The sequence below is a fragment of the Acanthopagrus latus genome, chromosome 24 (assembly GCF_904848185.1).
Source record: "Acanthopagrus latus isolate v.2019 chromosome 24, fAcaLat1.1, whole genome shotgun sequence".
Taxonomy (NCBI): Eukaryota; Metazoa; Chordata; class Actinopteri; order Spariformes; family Sparidae; genus Acanthopagrus; species Acanthopagrus latus.
Window position 1 is genome coordinate 2,509,009 of NC_051062.1, and position 23,303 is coordinate 2,532,311.

A 23,303-nucleotide genomic window follows, 5' to 3' on the forward strand; every position below is an offset into this window, starting at 1 on the left:
CTGACTCGGCCGTGGTTGGGAGTTCAACTCCCTGCCCTGACCATGCTGAGGTCAGCGCTTCGCTTTTCCCTCCTCTGCTGGTTAGAAACATGCTAATCATCATGGCGTCGCGCCCACCTGTCTGTAGATAGGCCAGGGCAGAAAGCACACTGACCAAACACGTTCCTGTGAAAGCCCGACTTCATCTGACGGCGGCACTTCCTTGTTTGCTGTTCCACTGCGTGTGTGTGTGTGTGTGTTTGTGTACTCGTGTGCCATGTAGACCAAAGTTCACTCTCAAGGATCCTTGGCCATTTCACATCCATCTAGAGAAAATTAACTTTTTTTTTTTTCATGAGTGGTTCAACAATTTTACAGCCCAGACCGACACATCACCATGGTGATAAGCACAAAATGAGCTGTGGGTCACTGCCGTCACCCCCATGCTACTACACTGCTCATCTGTCTGTTGGTTTATCACAAAAAACGAATTTATCTAGATTTATTAAGCAATTCTTTATTAAGATGCAATTGATGTTTATAAAGCTTTACAATTGCTTAATATATAGGTTTTTATAAGCATTTTTTTTGCCTGGTAGCAGTCAATTAGCTAATAATTTCAGTTAAATAAACCATATGTTATTGATGGTTTTTATAAAATGTTACGTCCACCTGTCTGTTATATCAAACCGTCTCTGGGTTTTGCAGCGGCCCTTCTGAGGATATGTTCCACTACTTGCTGACATTTTATTGACCGAATGATCAGTTGATTAATAACTGGCAGATTAAACAGCTGTTGGTTGCAGCTCTGCAGCAGTAGTCCTCTCAACTCTCTGAAGCTGAGAGTCAGCGTGTTTGCTAATGATGTTCTGTGAGTAGCAGGGGAAAAAAAAAAAAATGAATGCGGTATCGTAATGTTTGATCCACAGTGTCACCGCTACACTCGCTGCAAACTAAGAGTCTCTAACTACCCGTAGCTTCTCCAGCTAGACACACGCAGTGTGATGCAGATGAAAGCCGCTTGTTGTGTTATTGACATTGACCTATTTTTTCCTCCCTTTGCCTCCCCGAGCCACACACTAATAGAGCCTTTTTTCTTCTTTTTAAAGCTTGTTTTCTTTTCTTTTCTTTTTTTTTTTTTTTTACACCATTTCTGCTTTGCTCAACTCCGCAGCGTGTGGAGAGTCAGGAAGGGCAGTTCAGACCGAGTGAGGGCACGATGGGAGGTCAGCAGCACCGCTCCGTCACTCTTCAGCAGGAATATGTGACGCCGCAGGTCCTTGAATGAACGGGTCGGCTCGAGACGGTGATGTCTTCCGTTGCACATTTGGATGTTGTTGCGGATTGTTCCGCCGGGTTTCGGCAGCAAACCACTAAGTGACTGCGGTTAGTGTTCATCAGGGCCTCAATCAAACCGCCGTCGTGCTGCTGCAGTCGACCGTCAGCGGAGAAGGCCGTGTCAGAGATATCATCTGTGTTGGTTCATCTGCGGCACTGAAAAGATAAACAACCAATCACAGTGAGAGTCAGAGGGGAGGGAACTCATGCGTTAAAGTACAGTATGTCAGCTATGATTGTGAAGAATGTCTTGTTCCGGCTTTAGCTACAATAACTATGACACACTGGATTGTCATGCTGATAGAATCTAACCAAACTCCCTTTAAGTTTCTGCCACTTTATTAATGTTGTAACCATTATACTAGTACAACATTGTGCACCATTATGGAGCCCATTGCTTTTCTTGTCAGGACCCTCCCTTCTCTGCATCTGATTAGTTAGAATATCAGGAGAAGCCAATCCCAGTCCTCATGAAACCAAAACCCAACCAACCAATCAGAGATGGAGTAGGGTGGGTCTTGGCAAGATAAACAGCGGGATCCGTTAGAACGAACCACCTATAAGAATTGTTCCCACCCATGAAATTATGCAAACCGAACACATCCCTGATTCTTGTTGGCATGGAGGTGTAGGGTGAGGAGTTAGAGATCCATAGATGTTTTTCAGAGGCACGCCTCAAGCTGAGGGTTATGGGAACTGTAGTTCTAATGTATTCTGGTCCTTTTCTTTATAACAAGCAGAAAACAATCGCTGCTAGTTTACTGTCTGTGTATTTGTCAGTGGCTTTCTAGCCAGCTGCCTGATGTTACATTGTTGCTGATTTGTGCATGATGTTGTGAGAAATCCCCACAGCTGAAGAATGTTCACCATGCCATTGACAGTTTCTGATAATGTATGAGGATCCGGAGGAGTTGTCTGATTTTTAGGAGGAGATTTCGACCACTAACTGCTCTGAGGGGCAAGGGGGCATTCAAAAATGGACGAAAAAAGGGACGAATTTGATAATAGGAGGTTTTCTCAATTGTATGACCTTAAATGGGCCAGAAAACAGTATGATAAAGTCTGAGAAGTTACTTTTTTTAAATTTTGGGGGGATAGAATCAGTCTTATCTTGATAAATCTTGGAGGCTACATTTTATACAGAAGATAGAATTTTGGCACAAAAATGTCAGTATCTTTATCGGTTTCACTAAAAAGGAATAAAATAAGCTTCCAAAGTCTGTATTAGCCAGACGCTGTCTACTGTCATACAGTATGAGAGCTCCTGATCAGCTGGGGAGTGTTCGGGTTTCTCTGCTAAATAAGGCAACATGTCAGTGTGCAGGAGGCACGTGGCTAATTGGCAGAGAAGCTTCACACATTCTCATCGATCAAAGAGTGTGTGTGTGTGTGTGTGTGTGTGTGTGTGTGTGTGTGTGTGTTTCACAGCAGATGGTAACAGTGCATGAGTCAGTGTGTATGTATGTGTGTGTGTGTGTGTGTGTGACGTCCAAATGACGTCACACAAACCCTCTCCTTGGGTAAACACACACTCAGACACACACAGCAATACATACGCAAGTCTGTGTCTAAACTGGTCAGTAGAACGGATCAGTATGCAAATACACTTGTGGCAGTGACAGCATACACATGCGTATCGGTGTGTGTGTGTGTGTGTGTGTGTGTGTGTGCGTGAGTGATATCTCGCAGTTATGTGGGTGGAAATCTTTGTGTGTTACCTGTTCATTGACGCGTAAAGGTGCAATCTGGATCAGGACGTCTGACTGAGAGTACCTGCCTCATCACCTCCACACACACACATGCACACACACAAACTATCAACACGGTGATACACACCTCATCCAGTAAACAGTGTTGTTGCAGGTCTATTTCTGTTGTCTGGCTCCTTCTCTCAGCTCTATTTCAGGACCGAACCACTGAGAAAAAAAACAGGCCTCGTTTCGCATTTGTCTGGTGATTCTGAGCCGTTGTAAAATGACAAAACCTGGCAATGACTGATGAAAGTTATTCCCCGCTGGGATGGGAATCAGTTCTCTGGAGGCAGCTCAGTAACTCAGCATGTGGTATTTTGTTTGAGGTGTTCATCAGGCTGCTGATTCTTCTCTCCCGAAAACTAGTTTTAATTTCAGCCCCAGTGATACAGACAGCTAACAACGATATGGATAATTAAATATGCTATCTGTATAGCTCTGTCATTATTGACATGCATAAAATAAGACGGGCTATATGGCTATCTGCTATATCTTCTGTAAGGTAACACGGGCTCTTATGGGCATTAGAGGCGTGGAAATGTCCAGATTACAAGATGCATCCCGATGGAAACATGGAAGATTCTGAATCGATGCAGAGACGGAGCATAATCGAGAGTATGCCGCTTATGCTGACTGTTCACTGTCTGGCCTGAACTGGGCAGTAAAGCTACGTTGCACCATTGTTCCCATGCTTTACTTTGATCGGAATTTAGGCTAACATTACTCGTGTAGGAGGTACGTCAGAGGGAGGCAGAGATCATCTGCGAGTGATAATAAAAAGAAAAAATGAGACTCAGGCTGAGCGTTACTTCTGCCTCACAACACATTACTTATCATGTTAGCCATTTTTACCTGAAGCTAAAGTCTGCAGCTATATATAATAACTATTACAGCAAGCCCAGCTAATCATCCAAATTCTGTCCAACTCTGAGAGAAGTGTGTGCAGCAGACTCTATAACTGCCTCATCTTAAAGCTGCCATGAGAAAACATCATTGTTGTAGATAACAAGTGTGTAAGGTTGTCATTGTAATATTCATGTATTGAAGAGATGCAGCTTTTATCTTGTAGGCTGCTGAAGCTAGACTGTTGGGATTTTTGGAAGCACTTTCTGAATAAAAGGGGATTTAAATAATGAAAACGTCGCCATTTGCAGTAAAATATAAATAGCTGAGGATGCCATACACTGAGATGCATTGCGATGAATGTTTTTGCATTCGAATCGCTGACACATGAATTGTGATGCCAGTGAAAATTCACACCTCTAATGGGCAGTGACTTGCTTTTAGAGCCTCATGTGCAGTTGACCCTATTGCCCAACATCAGTGTTGTTCTTGCGGCTGAATGGGAGCAAATCCCTGCAGCCAGGTCCCAAAATCTGGAAGATGGAAGATGGCAATGGCTGTAGAGGCCACACTTGACTTTACAAATGGCTCCTCAGAAAACCTTTTGGGTGATGTGACAGACAAAACGTCTCCATGTTTTTCTGCAGGCAATGTGTAAAGCCTGGCCGTTTTTGTCTCAGTCATCCTAGAGCTGTTGGTTTTTTTCCACACCAAACTGGCAGAATATAGACTTGGCTGCAAGAACTAGGGGACCCAGCCATACAGGTGTTCTACTTTGTAGTACAGCGCAATACTTTGCTCCTCAGCTGCAGTTTTTTGTCTTCACAAAGGTTTTGGGTTGGGCTTTTGTTACAGTTGTTTGGTCTTGTATGGCGTTGGGGTGTGTTGTCGCTCCAGACAAGTGTCTCAGGTTGCACCGTGTTTGTTCCACCTCACTCCCCCTCTGTGAAATAAGTGTTTTGTTGCTTCAGTAGCTGACAAAGAATCGGTGAAGGGCTTTAAATAATGTCGAGCTTCAAACTGTAGCTGACCTGTACCTGTACATATATTTGTAGTGGCTTGCTCCCTGGATGGAAATGACCCTTTACCTGTACTGTCTAAGTGTGTAAGTTTGTATAAACGGGGGTTATTTCACATTTGGTTCTGTTAGTACTTGTTTTATCACTTTAACTCGTCAACAAATTGAGTATAACTATACTTTCTCTCTTTTTTCTTCGCAGAACCGAGCTTTACACTGAACCTTGAACCCGTCCTGAGCCCCCAGATGACAGCTGATCCCACAGAACTGGCGTGTCACGTGACCAATATTACTCATTTGCCCCATGGAGGCAGACTGGGTGTCACCTGGGAGCACACCGCACTTCCTGGTACTTTCACTTCAACCTTTGCCCAACTCCATAATGTGGTTTCCACAGACTAAAAATGACTACAAAAGCCCTAATAGAGTCACTAAAATGTTTCTCAATCTGTCCAATCACCTGCAGGGATAGGGGATGACCCTCAGAGCTCGCATCCCATTGGCTCCCTGGACGGCAGTGGCAACCTGTTGCCAGGACCGACGTATTCTGACAGGCTGAAGAGCGGCTTGTTGTCTCTGACCAGAGTCCAGCCCAACACATTCAAACTGCGATTCCTCCGCACAAAGGTAGCAGCAGAGAGAGAGCTGTGAACATAATAAGGGGTAATAAGGGATGTTCTGGATGGGCTGCCACATTTAAGAGGAAGTTTTTTCTAGCAGTTACAGAGTCAGATTTTCGTTTTTGTTTTGTTTTTTGCTCAGGAGTCGGTGAAGACAAAATCTGAGCGTCGAACATAACTTGAGATTAATGCTCATGTTGTTCTGTGTCTGCTGGATGTGAGCAGTCAAACAGTCGAGACCCCGCAGGCCTGGCTAAAGTTATTTTAGTGAAAATATATTGTATAAAAAATGAATTTAAGATAACTACACATAATGTATAAATAAGAGATAACAACTTAGTGAAATGGGTAACACAAACTCAGTGTTTCAGCTCACATTAAGTCGGCTTTGGACATAGAAACTCTTTGGGTCGGACTTGGTTACTACTCTCTCAGGCTGGGTCCAGGCAGAAAAACGTGGCCCAAGGGCAAGACCCCGGGCTAAACAACATTGTTAGAGCTTAAATTCTAAAAACTGAAACTGGTGACCACTGTCTTAATTCGCCTCTGTCCGCAGGAGATCGACATGGGCCAGTATGCCTGCACTGTGTCTGCTTGGAGTGTGAACAGCCAGGGTGACATGGTGAAGACCGCCGAGCACCAGAGCTCACCACACACTGTACGATGGGTCACCAAACGTAAGGAAAATTATTTTATCTGCCCTTCTGTCGTCACTTCTCATCCTTGGTAATTTCTATCATTTGAGTTTTATTATTGAATTATTGAGTCATTTGATCCAAAGACAGCTAATGTTTACTTGTATACTTCTTTGCATCTTTGTCTGCATGTTCTGTCCACCAAGAAAGAAAAAGGACTGGACTTTGGAACACTCAATTACAGCAGCTTAGAGATTTTTGATCAGCAAAATAATCTCACTAGATAGTGTTTTGCGATGCACAGTAGAAGGTGCCAGAACCAACTTTACTTTGAAATTAATTAGTTTAAATTTCCCTTGGATTCCTGAACACATTGCCTTAAAAGGTTATGTGACAGAACCATGAGTTCTGTTTTAAACCTAAAAAAGCAGTTTGCTTTTAAACTTGATAAAAAAAAAGGAAGCAGTCTAAAGCACGGAGCAAAAACTGGCCTGTTTTCCGCTGTGGGGAAATGTTATTTTGGCCCCTTTATACTGACCATTGATCCTGATAACTCCAGTCAGATTCTGGTGTTGGCAGATAAGTTTATAGTGTCATCGCCTTTCACTTCCTGCTGCCCACGGTGGGGGCAGACGCTCTGCTGGGCTGAATTATGTCCTTCTTAAAGTGAATTTATGAATTCACTGACGGACTGTCGGTATTTTCAGGCCCCTCTCTGAACGTCGTGGCCAAGCAAATCCGCGCAGCCTCAGTGGGCGGGGCTACCTTCGAGATGAGCTGTACTGTATCAACTGAGAACCTTGGGGAGGTGGGCTACTCGGTGCTCATCCAATCACAGGACAGCCTGGAGAGCACTGTGAAAACCATCATGACTCTCAGTCCTGACAGCGTCCTGCAGCACGGCGGAGCTACAGACCCCGGCAGGAGGTACGCACCTGGTTACATGCTTCACATTAATGCACATGATCTCTTTGGTCATACGTTAAGCCACAAACTCATCAAAACCATCCACATCTTTGACACATTATGAGATTTACTCAACATTTCAGTTATAATTGTAAGAATTGACTTCAAGTATTTATTCTTCTTTGGTTTTTTTCTACAAACAAAGCCAGCTTTGCAGTTTAGCTCGAAGCTTATTGTATATTTTGCATCCTTTTACAACTCGTCAGTCTGCTTTAGCTGCGTCTACATACAGATTCAAGCCAGCGATTCAGTTAAGCGCCCTGCTGTTACTCAAGCCAGGCAGTTAAACTCCCAGCTTATAGTATATTTTGAATCCTTCAACCTCACTTCACGTCAACGCTATAACTAAAACTCTCTCAGATGCTGCTTCAACTAAGATAAATTCAGCAGTGCAGTTTAGCATCAGCCTCTTCTGCAGCGTTACTGGTACTCAAGTTTTAAAATCAGAGATGCAGTTTAGCATCAGTTTTTCCACATCCAGCATTCACCCTCCACCCTCCAGTGCCTTCTCTAGTTTTAATTCAACTTTTACACGCAATATTTTGCTGTAATTTGTATCTTAATCATTATTATAATTGCTTGTTTGTATCTTTTGTCATTTTTTTTATGAAATATTCATTCAGTCACTTGTAAAGCACTTGAAATTGCATTTCTTTGAAAAGTGCTTTCTTAATAAAGTTTGAAATATTGATTGATTGATAGTTTTGAAACTCATTTCTCACTCTTTCTCTCCTTCTCGCTGTCTGTCTCTGTCACTCTCTACCTCTCCTCAGAGACAGTCTGGTTCTGACTAAGTCTGGTCCAGCAGAGTTCCGGTTTCGCCTGGCAGGCGTCCAGTTGTCGGACAGAGGTTACTACTGGTGCGACATCACGGCGTGGACAAAACAGCAGCCAGGACAAACGTGGACCAAAGCCACCAACGCAGAGTCTAACAAAGTCAGGATCGACTTCCAAGAAAACGGTAGGTCAACGAGTTTGTGATGTGTTCATTCGTCTACACAACTTACTGCAATTTTCAGTGGTTCATGCTTACTGTAGCATTAAGCGACATCCCATGGACAAGCTGTTGTTCTCAAAGGTGAAGCTGAAACAAAAAAAGATGGTATCACTGAAATGATTGAAGAGGTTCTCAAAGGTGCTTGAAGAGGAACGGTGAGGGTAAATGCTCAGGGTGTGAAAATGCCAGCAGCTGTGGCGAGCATAGGTTGAAAACTTCCTCTGCGCTCTGTCGCTGTCCGACTACTTCCTGTTTCTAATTGTGTCCCATCTTTGACCCTTTGGATCCCTCTGACTTGTTGTTCTTGAAGCAGTCTTTTCTTCGAATTAAATTGTGCACTTTTATTGAAACATCCTACTACCAGGCTGTGAACAAAGTGACTAACAGAAGACTGAACACTTTCAGCTCTGTGGTGAGATTCACCATTAATTTCAAACCATTATCTGGACATTCAACCACTTTCAAAACAATCAGAACAAATCTGTGTTTCTTATCTGGACATTCTATATTAAGTGTCTTTCAGTAGAATGTATGCAAGTAGTTCTGCTCTGTATATTTGTAGAAACACATAACACACATTCACTCCACCTACACAATGACTAATGTTAGTTAATGAGAACCAACACCAGGTCTCTAATAATGTGCACAATAAAGATGCACACACACACTCACATACCTTAAGCCCTCTGACGCCCACCACAGCCACTGGCCTACTTAACTTTCTTTGATCTGACTGGGAAGTGGGAGACAGTGGGACAGTGGGAGGAGGAGGAGGAACGGGAGCATTAGAAAGCAGAGGAGGAAGAAGAGGGAGGCGACGGGGAGGAAGACAAAGGGGGAGGTGGTGAGGTGACGAGGACAAAAGGGTGAGGCGGAGGGAGAGAAACAAAAACAGTGCGGAGAGAGACAAAGAGGGGACGTAGAGGAGCGGAAATGGATGAAGGACACTGAAGGAAGGCACTTATCGATACAAAAGTTATAAGGTCCTTCACGATTAAAGCCTTAAACACACGATTCAAGCAGATGGGACAAAAATACACAATACTAACAAAGAAAATATATAATAATGAGAACAGAATTGATTTAAAACACAAGGTGAGATCAGAACAGTGAGAATGAATGAGTGTTAAAGTTGTAGATAGTTTTGGATATCAAAGTATTTCAACATTTTAGCGGCAAAGGCAGCGAAAATAGTGCACGGAAGAAACTGATCCTGTGTCAGTCCTGCGATAAAGATTTGTTTTGAAATGTTTTTTTTTTTTTGTTAGAGTTAACTCTGTTATGTCACACATGAATATGGCTGTAGAAAGCTTCGCTGCTGTTTAATGGACAGAAACAGACAGATGACCTGCAAGAATATATTTATGAACAGTAAACAGAATCGTCCATAAATCACTCCACTTAACTCAATGTCAATATTATTTTATTTCAGACACTGAATCAGTAATGCCCCAGAAAAACAGCGTTGTAACCGTGGGCGGTGATACAGCCGGCAGTGTCTTAGCTGGTCCCTAAAGAGGATGAATATTTCATTAGATGCTACTGACCTAGTGGTGATAACTCTGTACTTCAAGTAACCTGGGCGGCGAGGAGCCAAGTGCAATTAGTCGTACACATGCTCTCACTGCTGCTCCCGTCTGTCCTGGGAAAAAAAAAGTTGATGTTAAAACTTCAAAAATTCATGGGTACCTGGAGAAATCCTTTAGCTGCACTCCGAACCCCAGCAATCTCACATTTTTCACTGGATGGAGCTGAAAATAGCCCTGAATATCCAAGAAACTGGCGTTCATGTTAAAAGCCGTTGCTGAATGGTTGCAGTAATCGATTTCATCACAGGGTGAGCTGTGAAGTATTAATGTAGCACTTTGTAGTGCTAATGTAGCGCCGTGTAGTTTGAATGTAGCTGTGTCACATCTAGAAGTGATTCAGTGTGAGTGGCTCAGATCTAGTTAAATATTGCTTCAGAGCTGAAAAATACACTTTGGGTTACTTTATTGCTTGTAAAAAATACATTCAGGGATTCACGCTTTATGATTTTTTTTTAAACTGGCAAATTCCTCCAACTTTTTACTACCTGTAGCACCACGGTGGTTTTATTTACTACAAGAAACACCTTGTCAACCTAGATTAGACCTGAATCTGACCGGGTGACAGGCATTCAGGAAAAACTACAAAATCAGTTTTAAACTGAGACTAAACTGTTTTAATTTCGAATATTTAGGTTTGCTTTAGCTTCACAACACGCTGAGCTCCATTGGGAGTCGACAAGCTGGCAACTACATGCAGTGCAAAACTGCTAAATCTGCTCATGGAGCATTTAGACCCATCAGTGTGTCCCACATCTTTTTCTAGAAGATGAGCTGCAGCATTTTGAAGCATGTGAAGGAGGTTTGTAGGAGGTAGAAAGGCTCTGAGATGAAGGAGAGAAAGAAAGGAGCTGAAGAAGGAGAGAGCAATAGAATGAAGATATCTTCTGTCTCTCTCTGGGGAGGACAGGAGCCCGTGAGCATTGCTTCCTCTTTCTCTCTCCATCATGCGCTGTTTTTTTTCCCTCCCCCGTTCTCTCCTCCATCCTTTCACTCTCTCACCCCCACTGTCTCCCTCTACCTCTCTCGCCCCTCTCTCACAGGGACATCTTCAAAGTGAAGCCCTTTGGCCAATCAGCCAGCTGCGGAAATCTGCACCGCTGCTTTCCTTTTCTTTCTCTGCCTGCCCGTGTGTGTTTGTGAGCATGTGTGTATGTGTGTGTGTGTGTGTGTGTGTGTGTGTGTGTGCTTGCGTGCGTAATCTTTCAAGTGTTCAAGCGTGTGTATCCAAGTTGAACATTTTGAGTTGACCCCACACAGAGCTCCCCCTCACCTCCACACACACACACACACACACACACACACACACACACACACACACACACACACTCACAAACAGACACACTGATGGCTTTCAAGTTTCAAGCTGAGCAGTTTTCAAGAACCCCTTATACTCGCCTTAGGGGACGGAACTTCTGTGCACTTAGTCTGTGTGTGTGTGGGTGGATGCATATGCGTGTGTGTTTGTGTGTGTGTGTTCCAAGCACATCCACAATCTGGCAACCCTCCAGTTCCAGCTGTATCTTGAATGTTTCAGACGTGTTGTGGTATTCTGCCCGTACAGGGATCCTCTGCCAGGACGTATATGGAAATGCCAAGTCTCACCAGCACATGAACTGTTAAATAATTCAGTGTAAGGGATTTCCGTAGATGGATGGTAACATAGATACGGAGTGGCCAGAGGAAAAACATGTCATTGTTTGACTGGAGTAAGACCAGTTCAAAGATTCCAGTGTCCTCCTTCCTAAAACCCACCATTCAAACATTTCTGATTATCCCAAATGTTCAGGGGAAATCTATATTTTCATAACCTGATATACCATGAAAACCTCCTGTTACATATCACTGTTAACATTCATATGATTTTGAAGGTATATAATGCACATAAACTGCACAAACAAGCTCGCTTTACCTGTAAAAAGACTCCTCTCATTTAATCCCTCATTTGAGCGAGCAAATATGAGCTTGTCTGTCCGGCCTAGCGCCCGAAACAGCCAATGAGTGATTGTGTAGACAGCTGACCAACTCTTGTTTTTCGCCTCTCTACCTGAACCATTTAACACCAGGCACCAGAGGATGATTACATACTTTGCTGTGCCAAACCAGACCCACATTGTTCAAAGAGATTGAATCGCATATCGTCATTGTTTAACGGTCTGGTTTGTATTCAGTTTGATTATTTTAGTGCACCTGCAAGGAATTCTGCATTGCTCGTCTTGGAAGCTAATGAGACATTCATGTGTGGTTAGAAACCTGAAATGAGCAATACAACATTCCTCCATTCAAATGAATTTAAAAGGCGTTATTGTTTTGTGCTGTAGAGGTGTCGGAAAGAGGTTTATGCCGGGCAACATGTTCACAGCAGTGACAGTGAGCTCAGAGAACACTTCTAGTAATAAAATATATACATAATATAAATAGAAATGAAACCACGATTCCCAACGTGAGCATGTCTTATGCAGAGAACACTTTGGGACTGGGCTCTCTCAAGTGTTGCTCGAATTCTCCAGTTAGATTCAGAAGAATGCCGGTTCGCTCACGCACGATTCACCAGCGCCAACACCCAGGGACCACGTCTTATCCACACAGTGCTCGTGCAGCTGGAGTGTATGTGTTACACAGTGAGTAGTCTGCATGACAGCATGAGTAATACAGCATTGTTAGGGAAAACGTTATCAAAGACAATCGCGCTGAAAACCGTGACAGCTCTCTCCTTTCTCGCATCGACTTGTTCACACTCGAACATGAATTAATTTGTGCATGAGAGTTAATGACTGCGCGACAAACGAACATTCAGGCAGCAGTTGTGTCCTAACAGAGCAGTGAACAAAGAACCACAGAACAATAGTGTCTTGGTCTAAGAATAGCACTTGGTTCATCTGCCCATGTGTCGGTCCCGCCAAGCCATCTGTCCCCAACAAGTCCAGAGGAAAATATTATAATAAAAGACTATGAAAGTCTGCAGGGGCATTTGGTGGGCGACCCCACACAACCTATAGTCCGAGTCAAAGGTCCTCCTCGTCAAAGATTTGGTCACCTGTGTGTGACTTCAGTTTTTAAGAGGACCATCAGTCCAAAACTTTGACAAGAAATATCCATGTGCCACACTGTCATGGCTCACTAGTACTGTATTAGTGTTATCTGGAGTCCAGGTGCTTCCCGATCGTGACGGGTCAAAATTACCCTTGCAAAGCAGGTTCGTGACACCACTGGATCACCTGATCTTGCAAATCCATCTTATCAGGCTTCGAGCTATGTACTTGCGGACAGACGCACAGTGTTAAACTTATCAGCAAAGAATCACAGTTAAAACTTGTTTTTACTCTTCTCCACTGGCTTTGGTATGAGTTTGCTTTACCATCTGGATCTCCTGGTGGTAGTTCACTCAAACTGTTGATCTGGCCGGTTGAAGTTAGTCGTGGATGTATGCTGATGGATAGACTGATCGTCCGGTCAAGTATTTTTTGAAAGTGTGTGCTCTTTTCCAAACAGTTTCTGGCTCCAGCTTCCCAGATTTGTGTCAGAAACCACCTGGCACGTCAGATTTAGTTACCATGAATTTTGCCGAGCTTAATTACTAAATCACACTTTACTAAACAGAGACAAAGACTTGATTTTTCCCCTTTTCCCATCTTCTCCATGTATTTAAGATTCAACCAATGTACAAAGGCAGAGAAGAAGGGAGTCTACCTACCTGGTGGAGTAACAACCAGAACAGAACCTGACCTGATAAACTATCCCGAGCCCAAACTCTTTACTCTATGCCTTTAATTTTTCTTTCCCTACGTTGTGGATATGTTCTTTATGACATCATGAAATGGGGCGGGGTCAGGACTGCATTAGCGATTATATTCTCAACTCAACTCTTGCCCCCAAAATTGTCACTGATGTTTTTTTTTATTTTTTATCTGCATTACTGAGGGCATGTATGCTAATTACTCTGATATCTATTTGTGTGGACTTCATCTCCACTGCAGCTGGTTCCTCCTCGTGGATCGCAGCAGATCAGAGCGATTGCAGACTGTGACTTTAAAGCGGTGTTTACCATCTGAAAGCTGAACTGAACACAGTTTTCTCCCACTAAGCTCGCATCTCCTGCCGCTCCTCAGGGACGCGCGCGCAGAATCATAGTATAGTTAAGTTAAAAACAGTCGGTGTTGAGATGAGTCCTTCTGATCTCCGCTGAGCTTCTCTGATGTTTGCCGCCTCCGTCAAGTGTAATTGAATAAAACTTATTGGAGCTGATGTGTTGGTGTCTGCAGGCCCGTCCTTCTCCATCGCCATCCAATCGGACGAGAGCAGTGTTTATCCGTGGGAAACGGCCAAGATGGAATGTTCCCTCAGCGTCTCCGGATCTTCACCAAAGACTGGCACAACCCAAGGTGTGCTCACACACACACACACACACACAAGCGCACACACAGGTAGGCTACACATCTATGTACATGTTTTCTCACCTACACTCGTAAATCACGACCAGTTTCCGTCGTTTCTGTGTGTCTCTAGAGTCAGCTGTTCTTTACACACTTTCAAAACATACCAGTTGTAGTGCGCACACACACACACACACACACACACACGAACATTCGTCTGCTGTGCTGTTCACCTGCCAACCTGTCAACAGCACTGCTTATAAGAATGATGTGACTCCTTCATTTCAAATGGTTTAACACATGAAATAGACTGTGTCGCTTGTGTTGGGACATGTGTATACACACACACACACACACAGATCTTGAAATGCTTTCACGTTTTTTTGTTTTTTTTTTTTTTATTTTGTGGGTGGGTGTCTGCTGCTTATAATCGCGGTTACCTGTCACGCCGCAGATTAACCATCACCTTTCACATCTGAAATGAGCTTATTTTCATCAGATCACGCCGCAGCTTTCAGCGTCTGTCAGCTCATTATTTTGGTTCTGCCACCAGCTGTTTGAGCTCGGTCTCACCGCTCTGATCAGTGTTGATTCTGCAAGCTGCGGCTTTCGGCTCTGATAAACTCACAGAACACTACCCGCCCATCCCCACCAGGAAAAGCTAGCGACTAGCTGGCGAACACAGTGGAGCTTTTAGCAGCTAAAGAGCCAGATACTGTTTGCCCCTCTGTAAAATCAGCAACTAAATGTAGTGATGAACACTGCCGTTTGAAATGTGATGAAGTAAAGGGAGAGATACTATAAAAGGGACATATTTGAATACAAATCATCACGCTTCACAGTACAGAGAGTGTAGTTGGTTACATTCCCACATAGAGCAGAGATGTTGGATGCTGTTAGAGCGAGCTATTTGCCATGCGTTATCCCCCACTTCCCTCCATTTATCTGATTCCCCTTCTGTTCCTCCCCCTCATTTCCTCTCCTCCCTCACTCTAAATACCCATCCATCTTCTGTCCTCCCTCCTCTTCCTCATCCCTCCATACTGTTGAACTTGAGCACATTGCGTGACGTCATCCGTCGCTCACCACCTCCCCTCTGTCCATCTGTCACCGTCTCCCTCTGCGTCTCCCTCTGCCTCTCCCTCTGCATACATTTAACATGTGGTTCCTATATTGTATTCTCATAGTGTGCTGACGAATCGCATCACGCACCTCCTCACTCTGTGCTCGTGTGTGTGTGTTTGGTTGTTTGGAATAATCTCGAGAACGCAGGCGGAGCTGAAAAGCATTTTCCCGGAGTGTTTCGCGACACGTGTTTCTGCGCACCTGCGTCCTCGCAGGAATGTATGTTTGTATGTAACGTACGGCCGCATATAAACACAGATCTTCCCTCTCAGCGGTGGAGCTCCGCAGGGATTGGTGGACTGGTGGTTGTGGAGCACGCTCTCTGAGACAGCTGCTTCCCCCCTCCCACCACCACCACCACCACCCAGTATCGCAGCTGACAGGGGAGGTTATACATGGACGTGTTCGCCGAGGGAAGGGGTGTTGTAGTACACACGATTGTGTTTGTGTTGTCGTTAGCAGTGAGCACTGTGTTTTAGGAGTTAGTTTCGCTGTCATCCAAACTAATGACGGCCAGCTGTGGTGCATCGAAATAAGTAATAAAGCAAATCTGAGGTCTTGCAGCGAGTCAGTTTTAGGGTGAGGCCGCTCCGACCTTTGACACATAAAAATGAAATTAGGTCGTGAATAAGTGAACAACAGGTGATAATTGAACTGATTGAAGAGAACTTTCCTGTTGAATTTTTCAGCTGTAACGTTTGAGAGATGGCTATCTCAAAAAAAAAAATAAAAAATGTATAAAATGAAACTTCAAGGCCTGAAACTGCCAGAGGTGAAGATTTTTTTTTTTTTAATTGAGCTGATGTGTTCCCCTTCACTCGAGGATGTGGTTCCATTATCTAATGTCTTCATCATTAAGCTGTTTCCTGCACAGTCACTGTGACTCACGTCTCATGTCGCACCTCAGGCTGTGTGTGACGTGTGTGTGTGTGTGTGTGTGTGTGTGTCTCCGAGTAAACTGTTACTAAGCGACTGTCCAGTTTCGCGTCCTGACCAATAACTTCTCACTATCTGAGCGAGGGGGGGGGGGTACACTTCACATGCTCTATGTGCCAGTGTTGGTCATTTAAGCAGAAGATCTGTTCCACTTAACAGCTGATACACTTTCACAAGTTGTCAGGTCGCCTCTTCCTGAACAGCTGGGGGACTGTAACTTTGCTGTTACTCAAACAGGACTGAGAAGTTGCTGGAAACATTCTGTAGGGCAGCAAATGTGGATCAGTCTGCAGCAGGGTGGTGTGTGTGTGTGTGTGTGTGTGTGTGTGTGTGTGTGTGGGATTGAGTCACAGGAAACTACAGTGTGTGTGTGTGTTCATGGTAACAGCGTGGCTCAACAATGGAGCTGTGTGGTTTTGATCTTTGACCACTGACACTAAATACTGACACTTATCCTTTATCAATATCTGTCTTATGTTCATATACTTCACAACAACACATACTATACTCTTTTCTTATTAAAAACTGTCGATGCTCGTCATGTTTCCATGGAGTTGTATCTTTTTTGGTAACAAAGCTCTTTGTGGTACCAACCAAAGTATTACGTCCTTTAGTGACCTTCGCTGGTTCAATCACTCAGACAGGCTCTGTACTGTGACTGGAGGCAGTGAAGTAAACTGACACACGGGTAAAACGTTCGACCAATTAGCAAACTGGTATCGAATGACACGTATCAGTAAAGGTGTGGTGTTTCTGTTGGCTCAGCCTGGACGACGGCCAAACCTTCACTTCCTCAGGTGTTCTTACTAACCCGTAAACACACACCCACAAATTGCCTTTTTGTCGGGTGTGACAGCATATAACACAATAAAGCAGCGCCTTTGTTTCTGCATGTGCTGGTGTTCAGAGTCCAACAACAGTTGAGCAATCCCAGCAGCGCCATACACACTGTTCAAACATGTATCTGTGTGTGTGTGTGTGTATGACACATTCCTTATAAATGAAAATGAAACGTCCTTCCTGTTGCAGCTTGTTTTTATGACGGGCATGGTGAAACAAGGTGAAAATGTCCCTCATTATTCCTCCTGCTTTGTCACTTAATGTTCACTGTGAGTGTCGGGGGTGTGACATTACATGACCCACACTGGTTGTCGGGCGATGGGGTTAGTCTGTCTCACACTTCGGTCTAGAAAAAGAAAAAAAGATGTCAACTCTGAAACGAGAAATGTCTGAATCCAGTCAGGACTTGTTCCTCATTAGAACCAATCCCAATGTGTGCTTACAATAACTTCGGGTAGAAATCACAACTTTACACTTTAGCTCAATTGAATTGTCTTTTCTCATGATGATATTTCAGCGTGTATACATCTTATTCATCTGAAAAATATTGATCCTTTCATTAACAGAAACATTTCTACTTATGTGAAGTTGGAGAACTAATTTACGTGTTACAGAGTTTACCCAGAACCAGCAGTCACTCTGAGATGTCTCTGTTGGGAAGATATCACAGATGCTAAAATAAGCACCGTGGAAACATCTGATTGGTCGAACCCTCATGTTTTGTTGTACGTTTTTTACTGCTGAAAATGAGAACTGACCGAAATAAACAAGTTTGCCAACTTCTCATATCAGCACAATGCATACCTAATTATCACATTGTGAGATTGTCATCACGAATGTAATTGGCTTGCTGCTCTCTCCACCCAAAGGGCCAGTTAAACATTTCCCGCCATCCCTCTTGGGATGACAATGTTGATCAGCGGCCCATCTTTGGTCTCGACCAAAATATCTCAACAATAATTAGATGTATTTTCATAATATGTTGGACAGATATATATGGTCCCCACATTGGTGTCCAAATGACTGATTTTTCATCGACACCAGAATTTTGACATTGTGGTTCAGAGCAAAATATCTGTAAAGATCTGTAGGATGGATTGCCATGGCATTTACAACATCCGTGTTTCCCCCGGGGTGAATTTGTATATGTCTGTCCAATACTTTATCTTACGTGCAAACCTGCAAAACCTGGCACATTCCCCCAGCCCCAGTGGTGCTTTGTGCCAATGAATATTTAACTGAGTAGATGGCATGCAAGCATGATGAACTAACATGGTGTGACTGTGGGTAATATTATCCCCATTAAACATTAACATGTTAGTTCTAAGTGCTGTATCACAGGCAAACATGTGAGTTCTGAGTTTTGAGCTCTGAAACTTATACTGTCCTTAGCGACTCTATAAGGAAACTCCCACATGGAGTTTAAAAGCCTGCAACTCCCTCCCGGATGACTGAGAACCTTCATCTGTGAGCATGTTAGCATGATGACGTTAGCATTTAGCTCTAAGTGACAGTGTTTGTAAGGGCGGACGCTCGTGTTGTTAATGCTCTCAGAAGAAAACTCAGTAAATCAGTATATTGTTTGTTCCCTTCAGCTGGTGCTTATTGTAACGGTTAGCTTCGAGAAACCTGTACAAGGATTTAGACTTCTAAACTTGTTCACATTTACACTGCGCTAAGCTGCAGTTTCACACATCGACCCCCAGACAGCAGATGGTGGTGAATTGTTTCTCAGAGCTCCTGCTCAAGTATGAGCTTCAGAGAGTTTAAGACATGATGATGCTTTCAGTTTTCTTTTAAATTTTAACTCTTCACTTCCAGTCCGGAGATTTCCCACAATACACAACTCGTGTATGTGTGTTTTGGGCTTTGTTTTTCTATTGTTGTGGGGTCCCAAAACTGGTCCCGCAGGCGAGTTCAGCAGGTTGTGGGGATCTAAATGATGTAATCTAAGGAATGTGAGTCATTACCCACCATCAGTGTGCTGCTGCATGTGGACGCACAGCATTCATTACCCCTGGAATGACCGGCATGTTATTGCAGTCGTCGCTGTGTGTGTCGGTGAGATGCTGCCGACTTGAAATCATCGGTACCGGGATGACATCACCGTTACAGATATCTTCGCTCCCTTTTTGAAGCACGGCCACCGAAACTGTCACAGTTTGTGTCTTCGAGATATATCGCTGCTTTTCTGCTCTGAAATTCTTTTGTTAGAATAACAACACATCACTCCGCTCCTCCTGGGAGAAAACACAGCTTTGTAGTTTACTGGTACACACACACACACACACACACACACACACACCTCGTGTAGCCTCCAAAGATGGCATCAGTCATACAAGAATGAGAATAATTAGGCTCATATGGACAGCCACATTTGTCAGGTGTCCAAGATGAATGCATTTCAGTTCTGTGGGAAAAATGGGGACAAATTAAGTTACCTCAGCTCACAGTATACAGAGAGCTTGTCTCAGTGTGACTTATTGTGACGCTGACTAGAAATTCGAGAGAGCTTGGAAGGAATATCTAAATGAAAGGTGGGTAGGTATGATCTTCAGCGTGTGAACACAGAGGTGCACACAGACAGACACTGTGCTCCAAAACCTGCAGGAATTTTCCCCTGAAAAACAGTGATGAGAATTTCCTGGTAAATTCTGGTTATCACAGATTCCAGCATTAATGCTAGACAGACCCTCTGGAGGAATAAACACCCAGAGTCACATCCAGAGGGAGGAGAGCTCAGAGATGACTTTTTAACTTTTGGGTTTAAAAAGTTGCCGTTCACTTCAGCAACAAAGCTAGCGGTATCTGTAAACCAGCAAACTGCATGAATTCCCTCAGTAATTTCACATTAACTGACTTCCATCTTTCCCAAATGCTGCATAAAGTCGGTCCAGAGGTGTTCATATCCAGAAAATATGACCCAGTTTCACCCACATGCCCGCATAAAGTTATAAAGTTTAGTATTTGTACAAGTCACAAAGTTGTTTGTGCACAGTGATCTGTGAGGCTCGGCCCCCAGAAACACTCTGCTCTGGTGGCGTCCTCTTTTTTTATGCATCCATATAAATATGTAAATATAGGAACAGATAGAGTGAAAATAGATTAGAGTGAATAATACTCACTATTTATTTGCAAGTCCTTTGCTTACATTAACTGCATCCAGCCACTGACATCACCAAACCTTTGTTCTTCTTTTGTTGGAGGTTGTCAGTGATGTCACTGACAGTAGTTTTAAGGTTCTCCTTCACAGCTCTCACAATGTTTCTGTCATGATCTGCTGATGTTTTCCTTCATCTACCAGTTCGATGTCTGTTGTTTAGAGCACCAGCGGTTTCTTTCTTCTTCAGGACATTCTAAATGGTTGTACTGGCCAATGTTTGTGCAATAGCTCTGATTGATTTTCCATCTTCACTCCGCTTCACAATTGCTTGCTTTTCTCCCATAGACAGCTCTCTTCATCTTCATGTACAGCCATTTAACTCTAAATGCAGTCTGCAAGGGAAAAACCCAAAGCTGAAACTGAGAGCAGACATCCAGCGCTTTATTGTTTGAATAATTAATGTCAAAGACACTTCTGGGCAGCAGAAGACACCTGTCACATCAGTCACATGGTCTGATAATTTTGCTCATTGAAAAATGGGTGGGTTTCAAACCAAAGGGGGTCTGTATAACTGAGATGTACAGCAAGATATGTGTGTGATAAGAACTTTAAACAGAAACACACTTGCCACAGCATCTTTGTATGGTAATGTGTTCACAGCTTGTTTCACTGCCCACAAGTGACCAGACAAAATCAATGGATGCAGCTGTAAACTGGTTAATGATGAGAACTCAACTCTGTGATTAGTTTTCTATGTATCATAGCTCAGGATCAACACACACACACACACACGCACATGCACACACACGCACACACACACACACACACACACACACACACACACACACACACACACACACACACACACACACAGGAACAGGTGATTAACACCTGAAAACCTAAATTATATTTTAAAAACACAATAGCAGTATCTTGAAATAACTCCTTCCTCCATCTCCTCCTTTGGCTCCTCTACTCCTCACTTCCTCCTCAGTCTTTTCTCCCTCCCTCCACTCCACTCTCACCAAATTACCCAGCTGTCTTTGCAGGGCCGACAGGCAGCCGTTAATTAGCCAATCTCACGCTCCGTTAGCCGGCCGGGGAGACAGAACGAGGTAGGGAAAGAATAGATGGCGAGATGGAGAGAGAGGGAGAGAAGGTGGGAGTGAATGGGGGAGAAAGTGGAAGGGAGCGAAACAGATTGTTAAAGTGAGCAAGAGTGGAAGAGAGTGAATAGAGGAGGCAGTAAATGGAGGAAGAGTGGCTCGAGAACAGCATGCAAAGTTTCCTAACGAGGGGGAGAAAAGGAGAGGAAGGCCGGGAATCCTACCAAAGAGGCAGGAAGGGAGAATGGGAAGAGTTGTTGAACAGAGAGGAGAGGGAGGGATGAGGAGGACAGAAGTGGTGAAAGGATGAGAGCGGGTGACTGGAACACCAAACGCTTTCTCTCTCCATTAACAGTCTCCGGTCAGTCAATAACAACTGCAGATCATTAAAACACTAAAATAAGTTGAGATTTCAAGTTTTGCTCCAAATCACGGGTTTGTCCTTTTTCGGTTTCTGGCAGCCTGTTGTGGCTTTGGCCAGTCTGTCCGTCCAGCAATAAAGAGGTTGATCCATTCGGACAAAGAGGTCGCTCCTCTCCTGACGATGAGCTTCAAATGTCGCTGCTCCCAGACTCAGCAGGAGCTCAGGTTTTCTGATGCTGGCCCGTCTGTGCGTAGCCATTTTTAAGCAGAAACAAAGTGCAGTGCACCGTGAGCGTCCAGCTTCCAGCCACTTTCTCAGAAGCAGTAATAGGAAAAATTAGCAAACACTCTCCCCATGCTGCTCACAAACTGTTCACAAATCAGCCATCTGGGCAGTGCTACAGGTGCCTCGGAGCCCACACATCTCTGCTCCCAAACAGGCTCACCAGCTCAGCTACCCACCGAACACTGTAGAGACTGTATGTACAGTATTTTCTTAATAATCTACCATTTTCTCTAATACGGCACTCCTTTTTATTATGATGCCATTTTGAGTTCTGTTTTTTTTTCTTTTCTTTTAGTGAGATGCATTACCTCAGAGTGGCCAGATAACATTTTATAATGACAGTACGGTTGAGGACGCCTTTATTTATACTTTTTTTTTGGATTTGGATTTTTAGCCGATACGTAACCGTAAGACCCAGGAAATGTGGAGCAGTTGAATCGGAGCTCATACCTTTTTGAACATGCGGCATTGTCCTGCTGTTTATCACAACGGTTTGGCGAATCTTTTTTTTTTTTTTTTCAATTCTACATGATCATCTCTCCATTTCCCCCCCCCCAAGTTTCCTAGGTCCCATCAACAACAAGATGAAGTTGAGGCCTAATAGAGAGTTCCAGCCAGTTTTTGCTCTGTTTATCGATTCCTGTTGTCATTTCATCTCTGGAAAAAAAAACCCATTTTGTACTGATGTTTGCACAGGGACACAATACAGACAGTAATAGTAATAGTAATAACAGTTCCAGTTGGAGCCGCCAGTGTCCATAAATCACAGAGCAGCAGTAATAAAGCTAGTGGTTGACCCACAGTGTTATGAACAGTCAGAACTGCAGATTTGGCCTCTATGTCAAGAACCCAAAAGCCCATAATGGTGAAAACTTCCTGTTATCTTTCCTGCTACTTGGACAGTGAAAGATTAATGATTCGGTTTCATTCCCACACTAAGCTGAATGCTAAATGCAAGAAAGTGATATAATATGATCAAATCGAATTCATTTTTTCAGTTATGGGGGATTAAACCCACGGCTCGTTCTTTACTGGTTCACCCCATTTTGATTTCAAACTACAACAAAGCATGAGAAAAGATTCAGATCAGAGGAACAAGATTCATGCAAATTATTCAGTCGTCATTTATTCATTTGTTGTCACGAAATCCTTTTTAGTCTCCTGTGGCCTCGAGATGACTGCAAAAACTCCTTTTCAGGTGTTCAGCAGAAGTGAAAGAAGAGTCTCGACTCCAAACATCAAACGTTGTCTCACTCTGGATATTTATACTGAAGTAGAAAAAAACACCGTAAAGCAAATGTAGCTGAGAGGAGAGGAGAGGGTGACAGTAAAGCACAAATTGAAAATGTTGAGCAGATAGTGGTGAACAGCAGAGCTGTGCCATCATTTTCACTCCATTAGCTCTTCCAGTTAAACAGGAATAGGAGCCGAGATGCAG

General features: G+C 43.6%; 1 protein-coding gene across 1 annotated transcript in view; it reads left to right on the top strand.

Moving 5' to 3' along the window:
* si:ch211-132g1.7 (prostaglandin F2 receptor negative regulator) overlaps positions 1-23,303 on the top strand; it is a 64,690-nt gene that overhangs the window by 29,082 nt on the left and 12,305 nt on the right. Inside the window, exons 6-11 of the mRNA XM_037091632.1 lie at positions 5,132-5,278; positions 5,396-5,556; positions 6,106-6,226; positions 6,892-7,111; positions 7,924-8,111; positions 13,996-14,115. Coding sequence (XP_036947527.1) covers positions 5,132-5,278; positions 5,396-5,556; positions 6,106-6,226; positions 6,892-7,111; positions 7,924-8,111; positions 13,996-14,115 — 957 coding nt within the window. The remainder of the gene's footprint in view (positions 1-5,131; positions 5,279-5,395; positions 5,557-6,105; positions 6,227-6,891; positions 7,112-7,923; positions 8,112-13,995; positions 14,116-23,303) is intronic.